At 61.2% G+C, this 20289-nt stretch overlaps 1 protein-coding gene across 5 annotated transcripts in view; it reads left to right on the plus strand.

Annotated features, from left to right (window-relative positions):
• The window catches only part of RBM19 (RNA binding motif protein 19), a 148640-nt gene that overhangs the window by 110049 nt on the left and 18302 nt on the right, over positions 1-20289 (plus strand). For 3 of the 5 annotated variants that reach the window (XR_005831727.1, XR_005831726.1, XM_040619894.1), the window contains exon 24: positions 8651-8763. Coding sequence is in view for 3 of the 5 variants with exons in the window: in XM_040619894.1 (XP_040475828.1) it covers positions 8651-8763 (113 nt within the window). In the remaining 2 variants the exon portion in view is untranslated. Of the gene's footprint in view, positions 1-8650; positions 8764-9286; positions 10742-20289 lie in introns of those variants that run through there. The other 2 variants (XM_040619892.1, XM_040619895.1) reach the window with 2 other exon arrangements.

The following is a 20289-nucleotide window of genomic DNA, read 5'->3' on the forward strand; positions in this document are numbered from 1 at the left end:
CGCTTCAGCAATACCCTGCCCGCTCTCTCCCTTCCCCTGGGAGTGGCTGTCCGTGCGGGGAAGGTACTTGCTCCCAATCCAGCTAAATTGTTATTGACTTGTGTTCTCTGCGCTCCGCAAACATTTCACTCAGCCGTCGCCAGCGAGGCCAGGAATCCCTGCTAGGGCTAACGGGGAAACCAGCTGTGCCGGGCCATTTCTCCTGCTCTTCCTCATCGATCACGGAATTAAACTGACAGAAGGAGAATTTCAGAGCGACTTGGGAGGGGAAGGGGCCGGGCCCGGATTGGACAGGGGTTCGGGGACCTGGGGACCAGAGTGCTGGCAATAGGGCCAGGAGGAGGGTGGGCTTCCCTCCAGGGTTAGGACTGGTGGCAGGGGGCGGCCGATGTTGCTTCTGAATTGTCGGTGGGCCCAGGCCAGAGAAACCCAAGAAAAAACAAGACAGACGGGGAGATTTTTGTGACTGCTTCGTGGCCACAAGTGAACCTAGTGGGGTTCTGTAGACAGAGAGGGGAGAGACCATAAATCAGAGGCTGCACAGGTGAGCCGTCAACCGAGCTCTGCCTCAGATCTTTAGTGTGCCTATAAGATATACACAGGTGGGGTTTGGTTCTTTTTTGGTGTTTTGGTTTTTTTAATGAATCGCCACTATTGTGCTCTCAGAAGATTTGACCTGAAAAATGGAGATTCTGGCCCCTGGAAAAGTCAGGTCTGACCACTGTGGTGCAGCAGGGCCCATAGGGCAGCTGGGGCCAAGTTGCCACAGTCCTCAGCCCACCCTATCGTCTCCCTCCCGTGCCTGCCTGGCCTCGCGAGGCCCGTGCACGTCCAGATCTGGGGCAGACTTCCTCCCACCTTGGCCCCCTGAGGACACGTTACCACGTCCTCCCCACCCAGGGCTGTGCCAAGAGGAGGGGGACGGGAGGCTCTTGCCCGTCAAGTCACTACTGGAAACGGAACGATCCCTCCAGGCCCGAGGCAGGGGAGTGGGGGATGCCTTCCACCTGTTCCCTTCCTTTTTCCTTTGTTCCACTGCGGTGAGTCACCTTCACCTGGCCGCTCCCCGTCCTCACCAGCCCTCACCAGCCTCTCCGGCATCTGTAACTAATGCAAACACGTGCAGGACGGAGCCTGAAAGCCCCCGAGCTTAGCCCGGCCCCACAGCCCTACGACGGGCTAAATCCACCATAATCCGGGCCCCGTGGATGGGGAGCTTCCGGGCCAGCTGCGTGGAACGCACAGAGCGAGGGCCTGCCAGGCGGCACGGTCTCGTGCTTCCCCGCACGCTGGAGCCCCGGCACCGGGGTGATTCGTAAGGGCAACGATCATCAGTCTCAGTAACCAACGGCCGCCCCGGGCCAATCGCATCAGAACCTCGGGGGGTGGGGGCCCGGCTTCAGTGGTTTCTAGATGATTCTCTCAGGCAGTTGGGTGAACGCCGCTGCTGTAGGTGGGTGGGTGCTGCGGGGTATCTGTTTCATGGCTTGTCTGCTGGGAGTTCTTTTCTAAGGGGCGACCAAGCTAGTGTGTCCACTGCAGGGCAGGCCACTGAGCCGCGGGACCGTAGGCATCGCTGGTGTGACGGGGTGTGGGGGGAGTGTGCTCGGGGCATTTCTCCCAGCGCCCACCCAGCCTGCTGCTCAGAGCCAGCAGGTGCCTGGGACACGGAGGCCCAAGGAACGCCGGGGTCCTCCGCTTCTCAGCTCTTCCTGGCCAGCCCTCAGCTTGCTCTCAGCTGCCTGGGCCCTGCCCACCGTCGGGCCCGACACGGCCACCATGGCTGGCGGTTCAGAATATCCTTCGGCGTTTTCTTCACGGCTGTGGCCGCAGCCCCAGGCCTGACACATAGCATGTTCTCACGTTCAGGGGCGGACGTGGACCCGTTGTGGCCGGGTCAGCCCGTTTCCAGAGCACCTAGAAATGGAGACTTTTATGTAGCATCTTCCCTCCGTTTGCGTATTAGTAAGTAGTGTTTTAAATCTTGAATCCTGTCAGCAAACTCAAACACTCCACCAGGGGCCTGTGTCACGTGGGAGCCTTGCTTCTATTGGGTCAAACCCATAGACGTGGTGTCTTGGTGTGGGTCCCCCACAGGCAGAGCCTGAGACGTGGATTTGGGTACCAGGCAGATCACGTAGGAGGTGAGCCCAGGAAGCACATGAGGAACGGGGGGGAAGCGAGGGAACCAGTCCCGGGGCCGCAGTGAGCGGGCCCAGCCATGGGCAGCTGGCGCTCAGCCCACCAGGGCCCTCCAAATCTGTGTGGCACACAGCTCAGAGCTGTCCCCCGGGAGACGAGGGAGCTGGGACATGTGTCCACCAACTCCCCATTAACACACCTCCCTGGTGGAAGGTTTCTCTGGGGGGCTCATGTCCCCAACACTTCCAGCCGGCCCTGCGCCAGGGCCACGCATAGCCCAGTGGCCAGAGACCGCCTTTGACGTGTCCCCGAGCCACGCACTAATGCTGCGGGCGGCCTCCAGGATGGGGCACCCCCAGTGGCTCCTGCATCGGTCCAGGGCTGCTGTTGCTGCCCCCATTTTAAAGACGTAAGCTGCCTGCATCCGGTAGCATCCAGCAACAGCGTCCATCACCGAGCCGCAAGATGGGCCAGCCTTCGCTGCACGCTAGGCGCTGCTGGAAAGACCTAGTACGTTTACCCTCCTGGAGCCCCAGGTGCCGTCCGAGCGGGGCACCATTGCGTAAGTGCGGGGATGGAGCACAGAGACGTGAGGCTCTGGCCCCAGGAGGCCCAGCCCGGAGCAGCGGGCTCTGGTCCTGGCAGCCTGGCCCCAGCCTCCCCCGGCTGCCAGCACCTGCACCTCTCAGGGCCCTTCCAGAATTCCCTTGTCCGCCGCTCTGCTCGGCCTTGCTCTGCGTGCCGCCTCTGGAACAAAACCCCATGAGGCGCTTTCTCTCGTCCCGCAGCCCCCCGCCCGGCCGCTCGCGCCTTTCTGTCTGCCTGTGCCTTGCACGCGGGGCGACAGCGCCAGCCAGGGCCGGGAGAGAGACGCGGGCTGGCATTCTGTCAAGGAATTAATTGAAAAATAAAATCATTAGATGGGAACTCCAGAAATGCAAAATGGTGGTTGGAGGGGGGGCGGGGAGGGGGGCAGGACTGGGGGGTTGTTGGGGGACGGCTGAGTTTTTGTCAAGTTAATTTCTCGGGCATTGATGTTTGGTGACATGCGCGTGCTGTTTATCTTCGGGTGCAGCTGTAACGCTGAAAGAAAATGCGCAGCTTGTTTGGTTTATTTATTTTACACCTTTTCTCCGGTTCTGCATTATGTTTGTTTGGTGAAAACCCACTGAGGCTTTTGATGTCGGGGAAGTGGGATTTCAGCAGCTGTTTTCTGCAAGCGGGGTGCTCCGCGCACAGGCAGGGCCGGCGGGCGCCGCTGGGTGTCGTGTGGTGGGGACTCGGGCCCGACGCGTCCCCTGGGTCGGGGGGGTGGGTTGGGGGCCCGACCCGAGCCAGATGCGTCCGGCCCACGAGCGCGGTCACGGCTCCCGAGTGCCGCGCCCTTAGCGTGCAGGGCTCCGTGCACAGACTCGCGGGTGCTCCCGGCCGCCCCGGGGGACGGGTCCCGTTCTCACCCCCACGCACGGACGAGGAAGCCGAGACCCCAGCAGCTGAAGTGACTTGCCCCAGGTCACTGAGCCATTAGGCCTGGAGCGGGGACCTCGGGTTGTGTGACCCGCAAGCCCTTGGGGTTAGCCAGTCGCTGACCTGCTTCCTATGCCCTTTGCCCCGCAGGGGTCCGTGAATCCATTTTCCAACCTGGGGTGGGGAAGGAGTACCGCGCCTTCCTGGGCCTTTACAAACCCAATCCTGTCATTATTTACCTGGTAGCTGTTCGTTGATCACCTACTATGTACTGGCCATCCTGTGACGGGCCCCGTCCTGTCGGCGCCTGCGGGCCTCGTGGCAAAGCGAGACGTTAAGTCGAGACGGGAGTCAGAGCAACAGAGATGGTCTCTCCACCATTGACTGGGGTCCGCCAGGTGCCGGTCACTGCTCTTTTTCCCCCATGAATTCCCCCCACACCCCTAGGAGGTGTTGGTAGTGCCCCCACGTTACAGGCAATGAGACCGAGGCAGTGAGAGGCTGGTCCACGGTGGGGCGGAGGGCCCGAGCCTGCGTCCCCGAGCATGTATGCCAAGTGTTGACGCGTGGGCTGCCCAGGGAGGCTCTCGCTGGAAGGACGAGCCCGCCCTGCTCCAGGAGGAAGGGAAAACTTGCCTGTGGACCTGCGGGTCGGCGGTGGTGGCCACAGAGAAGGGCAAGGGTGGAGCAACTGCCCTGTCCGCCCCCCTGATCTTACACATGAGGGAATGAACCTCACGGGGTACGTGCCCCCTGCCCAAGGGCACGCAGCTGGGGAAGTGCCCAAGCCAGTGTGTGTGACACTAAGGCCAGATGCGGTGGCCGCATGCCTGTCTCAGGGTCTCAGGCTCCCGTGCCGCCATGGCCGTGCCCCCCGCCCCGAGTCAGGGCCCCGGGAGACGCCACAGGGCACAACCCAGACAGCATGTGCGGCCTGCAAACAGGACAACTGAGGCAGAACCCAGGGGCCGGCGTGTGGTAGCTGGGAGCCTTGGGGGTGCGCGTTGCCCTGCACCTCCGTCTCCCGAGTTGTGAAGTGGGGGTGACGACCCCCCTCCTGCAGGGGGGTTCCTGAGACTCGGCCGAGGCACTGCCTGTGTGTGTCCTTCTGCTGGCTGTGTCCCCCTCCCTCTCGGCCTTGGTTTCCCCAGGCAGCCCTGCCCCTGTCGGTTGTATGGAATAGACTGTCACCTGTCCGTTGCCCCAGGGCCTCCTACAGGCCTGGCCCCTCTGCCTGTTCCAGGAGGGGGAGCTGAGGCTCAGAGGGGTGAAGGTCCCAGTGCTGCCGGGAGGGGAAGCATAGGACTGGAACCCAGCTCTGGGTGGCGTGGGTTCTCTCATTCTGCTGCGGCTGTGTCGCGGGGATGTTTGGCTCTTAAACGATTGTCAAATGGCCGCAGAGGAAGAGAGAGTGTCTGATACCCAGTGACTCAAAGGAAGGCGGGAGGGCAGCCGAGGGCAGGGCTGGCATTCCAGGCCCAGGAGTGGAAGAACTGGGTCACAAGTCTGTAAGACAGCGAGGTCCGCTCCCAAGCTGACTGAGCATGGCTGATGCCCGTGAGCCTCGGGGCCGAGGTTGGGAGGTGCCCCCTGGTTCAGGGGGTGGGAGATGCCGTGAAGCCGTGAGCACAGCCACCTGCCAGTAGTGAGACCAGCACAGTGGGGTGAGAGGGCCGGATCCGGGAGTCAGCTGGGTTCTGCCACGTTTACGTTGTCACCTCCTCCAGGAAGCCGCCCTGATAGCCCACGTGGAGCAGGTGCCTCCCCATCACAGCGCTAACTGCCTGGGTTGTGGTTGTCTGGCTCCTTCTCCATGTCCCTCACGGGACCAGGAGTGCTCTCAATGGGCCTGTCCCGTTCCCTCCCAGGCCCGGCCCAGAGCGGGCACTGCCCGGTCTCTGCTGTGAGGGGCGGAAACGTGAACGAAGGTGGTTAAAGACTGCTTTTGGTCCCGTGCCTCTTCTGTGTGTCCTTCAGCCACCCGAACTCCTCAACCTCATCTGTCCCTGCCACCCGTCCACTCAGCCAACAAGTACTTTGTGACCAGCTGCTGTGCCGTGCGCTGTTCTGGGCCCTGGGGTACGGGCCTTGACCGTGCAGACAGACACCCCTTCACCCTGCAGCCGGCATCCCGGCGGGAGAGGCAGACAGTAAGCTGCACCGTAAAACACGGGGGTGAAGGCTACAGAGGAGCACGGACGGGGAAGTAGGGAGGGGGCACTGGGGGGCTTGGGCTTTTAAACAAGGAGATCAGGGAGACCTCCCTGACAAGGTGAGTCCCCCACGTGGTGCCCTGGGGAGCAGCGCTCCAGGCAGAGGGGGCAGCGGGTGCAGAGGCCTGGAGCTGGGAGAGGTGGGGGCCAGCCACCAGGAAGGGACCCTGCGTGGCTGTCGCCGCATGCGTGGGGGGATGGTGTGACCGGAAGTCCATGGAGGTGACAGTCCCCCCGGGTGGCTGGCAGCCGTCCCAACGGCTTCAGCTTTTCCCCAGGTGGGACCGCACCACAGAGGCTGAGACAAAGGTGCCACACATGCTAGTCCCCGGGTGCCGCTCAAGAGTGGGCTCTGGGAGGGAGGGCGGAGGAGGCTTCCCCATCCTGCAGGCCAGAGATGCCTCGGACTCAGGGCAGGGGGCCGCGGTGGAGGTGGGGGTGCTCGGGGTGCAGACTGGCTGAGAGCTTGAGCCCCGGGGTGCGTAGGCAGACACCTGCTCCCTTGCCGGAGCCTCAGAGTCATGTCCAGCTGCGGGGACGACCAGACGAGCTCCGAAGGTCAAGCCCACAGCGCCACCGCCGTGGCCGTGCCAGGTGCCACCCGCCAGCCCAGGAGCTCGTACCCCCGTTGTTAGTAACGAGGAGGGGGCATCCGTGACGGGCTCACAGGCCCTATTTTGCTGCTCTTCTATTTCCCGGCTCCCATTACCTGCCCACAAATTCAATTTCCAGAGGCCATTGTGCACCTCCAAAGCCTGGCAATCATAAGGAAACCAAAAGCGTCATGGAGACAGCGAGGAAGGAGGGGCTGCTGCCCCCACCACCGGCCCATCCTGCCCCCTCTCCCTTTCCGTGACTCACAGTGATGGCTGCAGCTGCCCGGCCTGCGGGCTCCTGAGCCGGGGACAGCTCCGCACAGCTTGCCCAGCCTCTCTGGGTCCCCCTTCCCGCTCCATTCATCTCTCCCCTCACCGGACAGACAGCGAGCACCCACTAGGTGCCTGGCCCTGTGCGGGGGCGGGGGACACGGCAGTGAGCGGGACAGCTCAGTTCCCAAAGTGCCTGCTGTGATGTGGGCGGTAGAAAGTGCCACAAAGCAATGGGGGGGGGGTCGTCCGAGGAAGAGGCATGGAGCTGGGGCCCGAACACAGGGGATCTGGGTTCTGCAGGTGCAGAGGTCTCACGGTGGGCATGCGGCGCCCCGGCCTGGAAGGGCCAGCTCAAGTGATGCCACGAGAGGACTCCAGAACCCCCTCTCCCTGTGTTGCAAAGCCATAGGAGCTTGAGACCGCCGGCGGTGGCACCTGTTCTAGAAGGCTTTCTCGGGCTGCTGTGTGAGACTAGACCCAGCCGTGTGGGGGTGGCAGGAGCTGGGATTCGGGTGGAAGTGGTTGGATCAGGCAGGTGGCCGTGGAGAAGATGAGACAGGGTCTGTGCCCTGGTGGCCTTGGGAGGAACAAGGTGGACACACGTTCTCAGAGAGGCCAAGTCACTAGTCCAGGGTCTTTTCTCCAAGAGGCCCAAGATTCTTGTCAGGGCCAGGGGCCGAGCTGGGCTCTGGAGAGACCCACGTGAGACACCTGCCCTTGGGAGCCCCCAGCCTAGTGCGGAGTCGGAGGCAAAAGATCACAGGGCGGTCTCTGTCCCCGGAGGACTTCACGGAGGAGGTGTTGTTTGAGGACGGGATTGGGACAGCCTGTCTGCAGCTGCGTCTGAACAAATCCGCATTCTCTGGGACTGAGGCTGACCATTAGTGAGAGGTTAGACTAGCAGAGGACTAACAGCAGGCCAGGCCTGAGCCCAGCCTCCCCCTGCCACATCCGTCCCGGGAGGGCCAAGGGGACCAGCTCACCTTCTCCTGCCCCGCTCTGTCTCCCTGGCGTTCTCTAGCCAGCACCAGAGATGAGAGAGACGTGGGGAGACTGGCTTTGGTGTTGCTTGGGTTTGAATCCTGCCTCCACCACTTCTAGCTGAGTAACCTTAGACCTCCCTGTCTGCGGCTCAGCTCCCTCCCCTGTAAGAGGCAATCATCATACGTACCTGCAGGATTGGTGAGAGCAGTGGGGCTGTAGCATGTAGTAGGTCCTCAGTAGTGTTTGGGGCCCAGGGGAACTGTGGATGCTGAGCCCCGCGTGCCTTCTGGTCATACTGTGTGTCCGCACCCCCTACCCCTCTCCTCACAGAGAACTCCTCTGCATCCTTCAAAGTCCAAGTCAAATAGCCCCTCCTCTCCAGAGCTACCTCTGATTATTCTTCCCTACATGCCTCCCCTGGCATCTTGGAGCATAATTTCACCCAGCATTTATTGAACACCTGCTGTATCGGCCGCCTACTGTACCATTAAGAGTCTGCAACCTCCAGGAAAGCCAGAGAAGCTTCTCCTTGTTTCCCCAGTGATTGCCCTCGCTTGACCCATCCTCTCCAAAGGTGCTCCACTCCCTGCAAGCCAGGCAGGATCCGTCAACCTCTGAGCTTCAGGGAGAGGCCTTCCTCGCTCCCTTCCTAAACGGAGCTGTTTCCTCTGCAGCTGGGGGAAGCCGGGGAGGGGGAGGCGGGCCGGGCTGGGGAGAGGCAGCCCAGGTGAGGCCGGAGACTAACCATCTGTGTTTCCCTCTCCTCTCTTGTTTTCTCTCCCTCCTTGGCTTCTGGTCCTCCGTGCCCCCTCCTCGGACCTGCTCTCCTCCCTCCCGGTGCCCTGTCTCCTCTCTCGCCTCCTGCCCTCCATTTTGCTTATCCTGGTCCCTCTCCCTTCCTGCCATTTCTCTCTTCCCGCCTCCCACCTCTCTCTGCTGTTCTTTCCTCCTCTCTTGCCATCTGGGCTCCCACAGAGCCCCCGAAGAAAAAGCGGTCTGTGGTGTTGGATGAGATCCTGGAGCAGCTGGAAGACAGTGAAAACGACAGTGAGGAGCAAACCCTTCAGCTGCGAGCTGGTGCCGAGAGGGTACGTGGCTCCAGGGCCCGGGGGACTGAGGACAGCCGCTCTGGCTTCTGCGCTCCTGCCATGGGGGCAGGGAGAAGGGTGGGAGAAGGGGGGGCAGCGCCATTTGGGGGGGCGGGGGGAGCACAGGCGCCCCCACCCCGGCCTGTGGTCAGAGGGACAGTGTCCCGAGTGACACGTTCCGGCAGCCCCCATGCGTCCCCAGGGCCAGGGCACAGGTGAGACGCAGCCACGTTAGGAAGTTTCTCAGGACCTGAAAGCCGCAAAAACAAATCACACCCCGCCAGTCCTGGCTGTCCGCTACTCCCAGATGGGGAGCCAGGGCCCCACCTTGCTGCCCGGGAGAGCGGGGCGCAGAGGGCCTCGGGCTCGCTTCTGCATAGCTGCATGGTGTGGCGTCAAGGGTGGGGGCCGCTCCCTGCAGTTGGGCTGTCAGGGCAGGAAGCCCCCACTCCAGCCCACACAGGCTGGGGACCCCGGCCCAGTTACCTAACCCCGCTGGGCCCAATGTGTGCCTCGCGAATAGGTCCCCAGCTCGTACAGTTGCAGTGAGAAAATCACGCCGCGTTAATCCATGAACTACCCCAGCTGCGGTGGGAGACCAGCCCCGAAGCTTCTGTTCCCCCCCACCCCAGGGCTGCTAGCCGGAGTTCCCACCTGCGGCCATCTGCGGGAGCGCTTACGCCGGGGACTTGGCCTCTGTCCTGCCCGAGGGTCCCTTGGGGCTTCGAGCCCTGGTTTGAGCACAAGGGCCTGACCCCAGAGCGGAGGAAGCTTCCGAGCCACCCAGGAAGCCCACATGCCAGCCGGTTGAGCCTAAGATGCGTGTCTGATGGCGGATACCCCCTGCTCACGGGTGGAGGACTCTGAAATTCATCCCAGCCCCATCGGAAGGCATGGGGCACCCGAGTGCACACACGTACTCCGGCCTGGAAATACAGCCTCCCCCAGTGGGGGGCCTGTGCCCCGCACACACCAGAAAGCAGGCTGGTGGGGAGGAAAGAGCCGCCGCACCTCTGACCTGGGTCTGAATCCAGCCTTGCTGTTCTCAGCTGTGCAACCTCAGACCGGTGAGGTCCCCTGTGACCCTCGGCTTCTCTTTCTGTCAAATGGGGGTGGTACTGTGCCTTCCCGGTGTTTGACTACCTCACTCAATCCGAGTAAAGCCCAGAGGAGATGCCCCTCAGCACTTCTGTGTACTTCTGAATCTGGGACTGAGTCCAGGAACCTTCTGACTTGGCATAAAACTTGGTCTGTGCGTTTGGGAGGAAGGAGGTTTCAGTCTTCATCCGGTTTGCAGAGCAGCCTAGAACCCGGGCAAAGCTCCGCGGCGCTGGTAGCCGTGTGAGGCTCAGCTCACCCCCCGGTTCCCGCGGGGCAGGCGCTTCCTGGTCTGTCCTGCTTCCTCCCTGAGAAGGAGCAGAGGCCAAAGGCCCAACCCCAGAGCGGCTCGCTCCCCAGCTTCTGCAGTGGGGCTGTCCCACAGACATCAGGCGTGAGCACTGCATGTACGTGGGGCTGTACGGCGGGGTCAGTGTTAAGCCTCACCCAGGTCAGCCCCTCAGGTGCCCAGGGGCCCCCCACCCCATTCCTCCCCACTGCCCGTCCTGTGCAGGGCACAGGGATCTTTCTGGTTGAACACAGAGTCTGTATCCACATTGCCACACCGCCAGAGCCAGGCCGATGGTGGGGGCGTAGTCACCATGCTAGGGGGCATCAGACCCGTGGGCCTGGCGCACAAGGGGCCTCATTGGCACCCACTTATCTGACTCGGACGACAGTACTAGAACGTTCCCAGGGCAGGATCCGCCAAGTCCTGCAGCCCAGTGTTGGGTGCCAAGCACAGGCTCTCCAGCCTGGGACACCAGGTCCCCTTCCCTCCTTCCTTCCCCACCTGGCCTCTCTGCCCTCACCCCGGGGGCTGACTGTCAGGATGGGGAACAGCCACGTAAGCAAATAAAGAGCAGTTGATTGACCTCCACTGGAGATCTCCGGGTGCCCCGTCACCCTGCTTCATGCCACCGAGGACATCCGTGGTGGATGCCACCGTCATCTCCCTTCCCTTAACCAAGGAGCATGGCTTTCTCCACAAGCAGCCACAGGGATCCAGCTGGATCCGTGAACGGGATTGTGGAAATCATAGCTTCAAACCCTTCAGCGTTCCCCACACACTTGCAATAAAGTCACACTCCTCACCCAGCAAGAGGCCCTGCCACTCGTCCCTGCCTTATTTTGTGCTGGCCTTTCTAGTGCACTCCCGCCCCAGGGCCTTTGTACTTGCTCTTCCCTCTGCCTGGGACCCCCTTCCCTGACATCCTTCCTGACTTTTTTTTTTATCTCCCCTTTGAGATCTTAGTTTAAATTCCCCTCCCCCACTCAGAGAGGCCCTGACCACTTTATCAGAAGTAGCTGCACGCGGCTCCTCTCCCACGCCCAGACCTGCACCCACACCCCGTTACTTTCCGTCACGGCTCTTAGCGCAGGGAGCCCTGTCCCTGCTCCTTTGAAAATGGCTGCTGCCTCGAATGGCCAGGAAGTCCTTCCACCATCGTAGTTCTGGATAGAGCCGCTACCGTCGTGATGATTCTGGAGGGCGGTAAAGCACGGCTGGGTCACGGTCAGGTGAAGCTAGGTGAAGTACGCCCGGCGCAGAGGAGGGACACCGCCCCTCCTCCTTGGAGGAAGGGGGGCCGCCTGGCAGCACTTGGGGAGAAACGCATCCATCCAGCGTGTGCGGGGTGACCTGCGGGGGCCCAGGCAGCCGGGAGCTAGTCACTGTTGTCACCAGACGCAGGGCACCGGGGAGCTCGTGGGGAGGAGTTAGAAGTGACAATAGGGGAGCCCGGGTGGCTCAGTGAGTTAAGCGTGATTCTTCCTCTGCCCCCCACCCCGCTAGTGCTCACTTGTGCACGCACACTCTCTCGCTCTCGCTCTCTCTAGCAAAAATAAAGTCTTTAAAAAAAGAAGTGACAGTGGGACATCAGTCGATCTAGGAAAGAACTGCAAGGAATAAACGGGGGGGGGGGGGGGGACGCTGCAGGAGGGGCGCAGCCCTGGGGCTAGGTGAGCCTCCGCACGCACGTGTAGACTCCTCCATTTCTCAGTAGGGTCTGTGGCCCCCAGATGGTCAGGGGGAGCTAGGACAGGGCCGTGCTGATGGCGGGACTGGGCCGGCGGGGGACGGCAGGGTCAGAGGGGGCACCTGAGCTGATGAGGCTGTGAAGCCGGCCGTTTGCAAAGGCCGGAGCTGGAACCCCGCCCCGGGATTCTGATAACAACGCTGCCTCCCTGAGACCCTCCCACTGGGGGGTGTTGTCACCCCCTGGCCTCCGGCTCTGCCCAAAATCCCCTCTGGGAAGTGCCCAATGGGCACAGCGAGGAGATGGGGGAGCTGGGGGGCCTGCTGCAGGGGGAGGCCCGGACGCAAGCAGGGGTGAGAGGCCAGGAGTGCGGTTGATCTGTGCACACAGGGCTCCAGAAGGCTGGGCTGACAGAGACCCCTGGGGAGCTGCAGAAGCTTGGCGGTCTATGGGGACAGCCATGGGCGTGAGGCCCTGAGGAACCCTGAAGGGTGGGACCGAGTGTTCAAACATGGGCCGGGCTCGGGGAAGAAGAGGCCACCGAGGCCCCTGGGACTGGCCAGGGGAGGGTGCTATACAGACAGCCGTGGACGGGGAATGAGACAGGGGGTCTCACAGAGCTCAGTGAGAGTGGGGTGCACTGCAGCGGGAGGGGTGGCCGGAAGGGGAGCAGAACCCACAGGCCCTGGTTCCAGGAAGGCCTGGAGGGGGGTCGCAGCTGCACCACCCGCTGTTTGTGCGACCCGCGCCCATGGTCTCAGTGTCTCCTGCCTCGATTTCTGTATCTTTAAAATGGGTACAAGAATTTTGGCCCGGTAGGATTTTTTTGAAGATTAAATAAAAGATCATGGGTGGGAGGCATTTAGCAGACTGTCGCATGCCTAGGAACACTAAATCGTGGTTGTCACGATCATTCCTGTTGTTGAGCAGAGGAAAGCGTGGGGCATTACACCCGCAGATGCCCCAGGAAGTCAGAGCCCAGGGTGCGCACAGCAGGCCTGCCGGGCCCACGTCAGAGGGCACGGGGCAGGATGGGGAGTCCCTGCATCCAGGAAGGTGGCCTGGAGAGGGTGCCCTCTGCCCACAAGCCCTAACGCAGGCCGAGTGGGCCCATCTTTCACCCGGTCATTCCCTGCATAAAGCCAGACCGGAGGTGAGCCCACGGTTGCCAGGGAGCGTGTCTGGGAAACATGTGAGGCCTTCCCCAGGCCCTGGGATTGCTGGGTCTCTTCCTAACACTGCAATCTTGGGGGTCACTCACAGCCAGGGATGTCATTGTCACAGTAGGATCGTCTGTTCTGAGAGCCAGGCTCTGGCCTCTGGGTCAGCGCTTCTAGGCCGGTCCACAGACTTAGCAGTGTAAGGAGGGGTTCTTGTTGGCGCCCAGCCGGCAAAGGACCCTGGCCATGGGGCTGTCCCGTGTCCCAGGGTGTGTAGGGAAGGCCNNNGGCCTCGAGGTCCGCCTCTCCCCCGGGAAACTCGAGCTGGCGTCTTCGGCCGCTTTGCACACTGGTCAGGGGCTGGCATGACCAGAGTGAGCCCAGCTTCCCATGGAAGCACCCTGACTCTGGGAAGTCGCTGGGCAGCTTGCGGCCTCTCAGAAAGGAGCGGTGGGGCGGGGAGCAGCCCCCATCACGGCACACAGAGCAGGAAGGGGCGTCTCGAGGCTGTCTGGGCCCGGCCTCAAAGCCAGCTCCTCGGCCTCTGCCCGTGAGTTCATTCATCACACACTTAGTAGGGCGCCGGGATTTCAAGACCAGAATCTAGATCCCCATGAGGGTCTGTGTCCTGAGCTTGAAGACCCACGGGTCCAGCAGAAGATGATTTCCAGCGGCCCTCGTCCGCCTGTTTTCCCTCCTTCTCTTTTACTGCCTGCTCGGCTTTTTGTGTCTTTTGTGGCCGGGCCGGCTCCCAGCGCCCGTCTGTGCTCTGCAGCGTCGTGGAAAGGATTAGTGCAAGCCGAGCTCGCAGGCTTTGGTGAACAGAGCCGAGTTTGGTTTCAACATCTAATTCAATTTGTTCTGCCGAGATTGAAATATGAAATGGTTGCCAGTCAAACGTTCAAAGGACGGGGAAGGGAGAGTGAACGCCTGCTGAAATTTAAATTTTAATGAAAATGACTTTAACCCTTTGGTGCACGCACCTGGCAGAAATAGAGCGATTCTCCCCTCCTGTGGAGGAGCCTCTGCTGGGTCCCCCCGTCCCCGCTTCTCTTTTCCCTAAGACTATGTAGCGCTTTTTTTTTTTTTCCAGAACTATCGTTAGTAAAAGATTAACAGAGTACTTGCTTCATGAGACATTCCCATATTTACCCCAGCCGCTGAAATGGGCACCTTCCCAGCAATGACCCGTGTAAGCCACACCCGAACTCCTGCCCGGCACCTGTCACAGGTGTGAATGTGTCGCGGTTTCCTGTCTGCGCGCCCCCCACCACCGGAGCATAAGCCCTGGAGGGGCAGGAGCCATGGTCAGTGCACACCGCATCCCCTGCCTGGTGGTATCGGATGGGCCGAACGCACCCCACTTTGACCTCCCAGGAGCTATGGGAGGTGGGTTTATGGGACGTGTAGAAACGGAGGCAGGCAGCATCCCCCAGATAACACCACACAGAGGCCTGGCTCGGAGACTTGTGCCCAGCTTCCCGTCGCCAGAAGCCCGAGTTCCCAACCTGGTGGTCCCCTGCTTCTCCGGGGAGAGCGAGAGCCTGGCCCTCAGCAGGGTGGTTGGCCATACTCTCCTCTCCTCGCCCCTGCGCACTGGGCTGCGCCACTGTCTCCGTGCTACAGGCAAGTTTGGGGCTCGGGAGGGAAGGCTTCACGTGTGCTGGGTCTGGATCCCTAACTCAGGACAGCTTGAACGAAAGGCACCCTGTCTTTTCGTCCCCTGATTAGACTTTTCCTGTTCGGCACCTACTTGCCATGAACCACTGATGGACTTTTCTGGATGGGGGTGGTGTTTAATGTCATCAAATGCCATCAACCGTGGGCGCATGCTGTGGCTCACGATGGCTGTGGCCAGCGCCAGGCATTGCCCTGCCATCCTGGGGCTCCAGGGCAGAGGGTGGGGTGATGGGGCGGCCCCATCACTCCCTCAAGGACCGTCGGCTCCCGAGGGCAGAGCCCTTGGCTTCATCCCCGGGACCTCAGAGCCGCAGAGCCAAAATGGTTTGAACCTAAAACACCTTGGTGCGTGCGTCCAGCATATTTGTGGGGCCTGCTGCGCACGAGGCTGGGCCGTGGGAACTGGGGAGCAGGAGTGAACTCAGCGGACAACACTGAGGCTGTCACGTGTATGGGGTTTCCAGGGGGGCCAAGGGAGGGTGGCATGTGAGCAGAGCCTGGAGAGGGGAGAGAGCAGCGACATGAGTGCAGAGGCCACTGCAGTCATCTAGGGGCCGGGGGTGACGCCGCCCCTGGAAATGACAGACAGCCAGGTCCTAGACATGTGGAAGGTGGAGCCCATGGGACGGACGGAGTTCCAGCTCTGAGGTGTGCACGGCCAAGGCGGACCCCATGGATTGGGGCCTGTGCAATGGGGGGAAGCGAGCGTGTGCTGGAGCTGGCACAGGGGATGCCAGGAGTTGGGGTGTAAATGTGCATTATGTTCGAGATGACCATAGCGGTCAGGAGGAGACGAAGAAGTTCAAGTTCACTAGAGAGGGCCGGACCAAAGGCATAATGGGAAATCATCTGCTTTTCTTTAAGAAATCTAAGAAGCAGGGGCACCTGGGTGGCTCAGTCGGTGAAGCGTCTCCTTTGGCTCAGGTCATGATCCCGAGGTTCTGGGATCGAGCCCCATGTCAGCTCCCTGCTCTGCTTCTCCCTCTCCCTCGGCCCCTCCCCCGCGCTCGTGCTTGGGCTCCCTATCTCTCTCTCTCTCTTTCTCTCTCTGTCAAATAAATCAATACAATGTCTAAAAAAAAAAAAAATCAGAAATCTAAGAAGCAATGTGGGGGACTCACAGCGCCGTGTAGACAGAGCCAGTAAATCCGAGCTCCACGTTCAGAACTCTCAAGTTCATTTTTAAGCCGTCCCTAGACAGTGCCAAGCTCTCTTAGCCACAGGCACCCTTTTTCCAAACAAGTTTTATGCAGAACCCCAACATAGAAAACAGAACTGCTCGGTTCAGAATCAGGGTGTGAGGCCTGGCCCCCACATATTCATCCTCTCTGTCAGCACCCCGGGGTTTGAAGACCGGGGGTAACGCGTAAACCTGGCTCACAAAGCATGATTTGCGGGCTCCAGTGGCCGCGGGAAGATTTCAGGCAGCCCAGGGCCAACTTTCAGGGTCTGAGCGTTATTTCCACCTGCGCGTTGCAGGTAGAGCTCATGAAACCCTCACCGTTACAGACTCTGAGGAAGACGTGGAGCAGTGTAGCCGTGTGAAGGAAGTCATCAGACTGCGAGTATAGGCAAACGGAAGTGGTAAGAAGAGCCGTGAGTGGTCTAAACCAGGGCTTGGCCGACAGCGGCCCGGGGGCCAGATCCCGCCGCGGCCTGTTTGTGTAGTTCTCTTGGCACGCGGCTGCGCCCTCTGGGCCGTGCTGGGTTCCTGCGGCCGCAGCAGGGTTGAATGATGGCAACAGGGACTGTATCGCCTGCCAGGCCTGTAATATTCACCGTCTGACCCTTGACATGAAGTTTTCGGAGTCCCAATCTAAAGCAAGCCCCTGTAATTCCACCGCGCAGAGAGCGAGACCCGGACAGCGCCAGTGGCTCCTCCCAGGAGAACTCCCCATACAGAACTCCCCATTCGGGGCACAGACCGGAGCCAGGCTCTCTGGGCTCAAATCCTGGCTCTGCCCCTTACCTGCAGCGTGACCTTGAGCCGGCTCCTTGACCTCTCTGTGCCTCAGTGGCCTCCACTATGAACTGAGAGCAACAGCAGTACCAACTCCCTGGAGTCCTAAGGATTAAATGGGCCCGAGACCAGTGCCCGCCACTGGGTGAACACCGGACAAGCCATCGCTGCTGTTACCCCATCCCCCCGATGTAAAGGGGTGTCCCCATGTCTGCCCCATCACCCGACACCCAGGAGACCGAGTGCTTCCGCACAAGACCCGAGCCCAGGGCCTCCTAGCTGAGCGGCCAAATAAAAAGGACCCTGCGATCTAATTAGAGCATCGCCAGAAGCCAGGGCTGAGTCCCCTCCAGCTTCCTTAATAAACCCCACTTCCCCTTAATTGCAGCTTTCATGAAAACGATCCACTGGGGCCTCGGCGCCCCATCCTTGGGCTCAGGCCAGCAGCAAACATTTTTCTGTTCTGCAGATTTCCAGGTAGCAGCTGCTCCTGCCTTCCCTGGGAACTGCCAGGAGCCCTCCCCTCCCTGGTCCCCCGAAAGATTTCCAGGCGAATCTATCGCCGCCACCTCATAGGTCCCCATGTCACCCTGCAGTGGACAAAGCACTTGAAGTCGCAAACTCAGTGGCGTCTCGGCGGAGTCCCAGGGCAGACTGTCACTCCCAGTGCACAAGTGGGAAACTGAGGCTTGGAGAAGTGAAGTGGTACCTATTCCAGGAAGGTGCCAGACAAAGGCAGGTGTGTGCTGTGGCCACTGCAGCGCGGTCGGAGACATCCTCTCACTCCCCTGCGCACCGTGGAAGAAGGACAAGCTGAATATGTGGGGGCCACGGGCGCCAGAGCGGCCAGCCCGGGCTGCATTCGTGGTTCGCAAACTGCACTTCGCACAGGAGCTGGGGATGTGGCTTAGGTCCCGAGCCCTCAAGCCCCCCTCCAGCTTTTCTCCAGCTTTTCTCGGGTGCTATTCTCGGGTTGTAAGCACCTCATTTGGGAGCTGAGGGATAAATTTGGGGGATGCTGAGATGCAGGCCGGCTTCATCCGTGCTCCAAAAACAGCCAGCTCTGAAGCCAGGGCGCCAGCCGGCTGCGTCGGCCTCATAGAGACAGGGCGATGTTTAGAGAATGTTCCTGCTGCTGTGACAGACCCGACTAGCAGTAGTCTTAGCAAGATGAAGGCTGATTTGTCCCTCTCGTGACGGCGAGCAGGGCAGTAGGCACGGTCGGCTAGCGCGCTGGGGACCCGGCTCCCTGCTCTGCCAGGAACAGGCAGCAGGACGGAGGCACAAGGAGAGGCCTGCCCTCCCTTCAGGGACACAGCCTGGACAGTCTCCTGTGGCTTCTGGCCAGAAGAGAGTCACGTGGCCGAAACTACGTGGGATAAAGGCTGAGAAGTCATCCTGGGCTGCCACGTGCCCCACGGAAATATGAGGCCCTCGTGCTTCAGGAGGCAAGAGAGTGAGGGTGGGGACAGCCTGTGGCACTGATGTCATCAGGCTGCTGGCTGGGCTCTTCCTGGGGCGTTTTCCACCTGATTTCCACCCTCGGAGCTGACTTGAGTACTTAACCCCACAGGAGCACCCTTCAAAGGTCCAAACTGGGCCTCCATGGATTCTTAACCCAAGAAAAGTTGAAAGCCTGCTATCTTAGACCCAGTGAAAAGCCCCAGAGACATGTCCACATGAAGACGTGTTCGCTGCTGCCCCGCTGGCCACAGTCAGCCACATGGCAGAGCCCGCAGTCGTGGAGGAAGGGGACTGCCAAGGGGCAGAGGTGGGGGGGAGTCAGGGCTTGGATGCAGCCCCTCCCCCACACACCTCTTAACCGCGCCTTGCATCCATCCTCTCCCTGGACGCCATCTGTTGCCTAGATTAGCGGGACGGCCTCCCCCTCCCTTGTCCCCCCAGCCCTTCCCCCTGGCCACCTCCTGCTCGGCTGTCCCCACCAGCCACCTCACACTCAGGTGCTCCCCTGGCTTGTCACCACTCCGGCACTGCCCACGACTGCAAGCCCTTTGAAGGCAGAGCGCCGGCCTTGTGCCCTACCCACCAGCGGAGGCCGCCACTAAGTATTCACAGGAATCCAGGTTGTCCCTGCTCTGGCCTCTTGAGAAACCAGGGAAACCCTACCCAGACAGGGGAGCCCGACTTCCCCAGTTGCCTTCTCACTTCCCGCCGCCTAGGGCCCTAGAAGGTGCTCACCAAGCCCCGGGTGTGAGTGGACCATCGAGTTAATTCCCTCCTGCGGGGGTTTCTGTGTCTTTGTCTTCCCTGCGCACTCTGGTCTGTCATGGATCACCACCGCTAGGCAGGGCCCGGAACTGCCCAGGGGCCACCGGCGGATGCCCGCCAGCAAAGCAGCCTCCCTCTAGTCATCCTCAAAGCCAGCGGGCCCCTCCCCTCCCTGCCAGGGCGCCCCACGGCGGGCCTGTGTTCCCTGGCTTGGCCTGCTCAGCTTGGCCTGGAGACAGTTCTCAGCCTTCCTTCACAAGATGGCCCAAGGGCCCCGATCTGGCCCCTTGTGGCCCCCAAGACTCCGTCTGTGTGAACCCCGTGTTCTCTGGGAAATGTTGGGGAGTTAGCCTCGTCTCTCTGCGTTCGGGCTCCTCTGCCATCCCCGGGCTTCCTGCCCTGGCTCTGCAGCCCCACGTCAGGGACGATGGCGCCTCCCCGCCTCTCCACCCAGCCGGTACGGCTGCGGTGCTGGGGGCGCTGCTGAAAAGCAGGTCCCCCTTGGTCCTGCTCAGAGGAGCCCAGGCTAGGAGTTTCTAGTGCCCAAAAAGCAGTCCCAGCTCCGGGCTCTGTCCTCTGCTCCGCCAGGTGGTGATGTCTGAGGAACACCGGACGCATCCATCCGTTCCACCGCCACTCTGCAAAGCAGTTTGCAGAATGAGGGAGGAGGAGTGCTGCCGGCATTCTTACTTTCTCCGAGTTGACCGTCAAGTATTTACTTTGACCGTGTCTTGCCTGGGAGCCTTTAGCCACTGGACCCTCCCGATGACAGTACTTCCCAGAAACCCAAGCCCTTGGGGGTGAGAGGTCAAGGGCCCAGAAGCACAGGCTTGAGAATCACCCAGCCTAGATTCTGCTTCCCCGGTCTCGAATCTCTGCACCTGCTTCCTCTGAAAATAGGAGAAAAGACCATCCCTTTCCGGGGGCTTCCAAGGCCCCCAGGAGGTGGGTACTGTGCCTCGGCCCAGGGCCCGGTCCATGGGGAACACTTCCTCTCATCCCACTGAGTCTTACACAACGCCCTAGGCCCCCGTGGAGCGCTGCCCCCAGCACCAGAAACAGGATCGTGGACTGTGGTCCTTTGCAGCGTGTGTGCAGGGACATTGTGGTGGCTGTGAGAGCAGTGTCAGGGGTCTCGAGCAGATGGGGGCACTGGGACGGTGGCTGTAAGAAGTGATATCCCAGCTGCAGGGGAAGTAGGAGGGGGCCAAGCAGAGGGGAAGCGGAGATGGGGCACGGCCCGAAGCCGCAGCGGTGAGGCCTGGGAGCTGAGCCTGGCTGCCGGTCCCCTTCTACCCCAGCCCCTGGCACCTGCATCCGTCACCCATCCAGACTGGAAGGCCCTGCTGGCACCTTCCGGTCCAGGCCACCACTGGGGGTGGACCACTGTCAGCCAGGGGCAGCTCCCAGCCCCCCCCCC

Source organism: Ursus maritimus, unplaced genomic scaffold, assembly GCF_017311325.1.
Source record: "Ursus maritimus isolate PB19 unplaced genomic scaffold, ASM1731132v1 scaffold_33, whole genome shotgun sequence".
In the NCBI taxonomy this organism is placed as follows: Eukaryota; Metazoa; Chordata; class Mammalia; order Carnivora; family Ursidae; genus Ursus; species Ursus maritimus.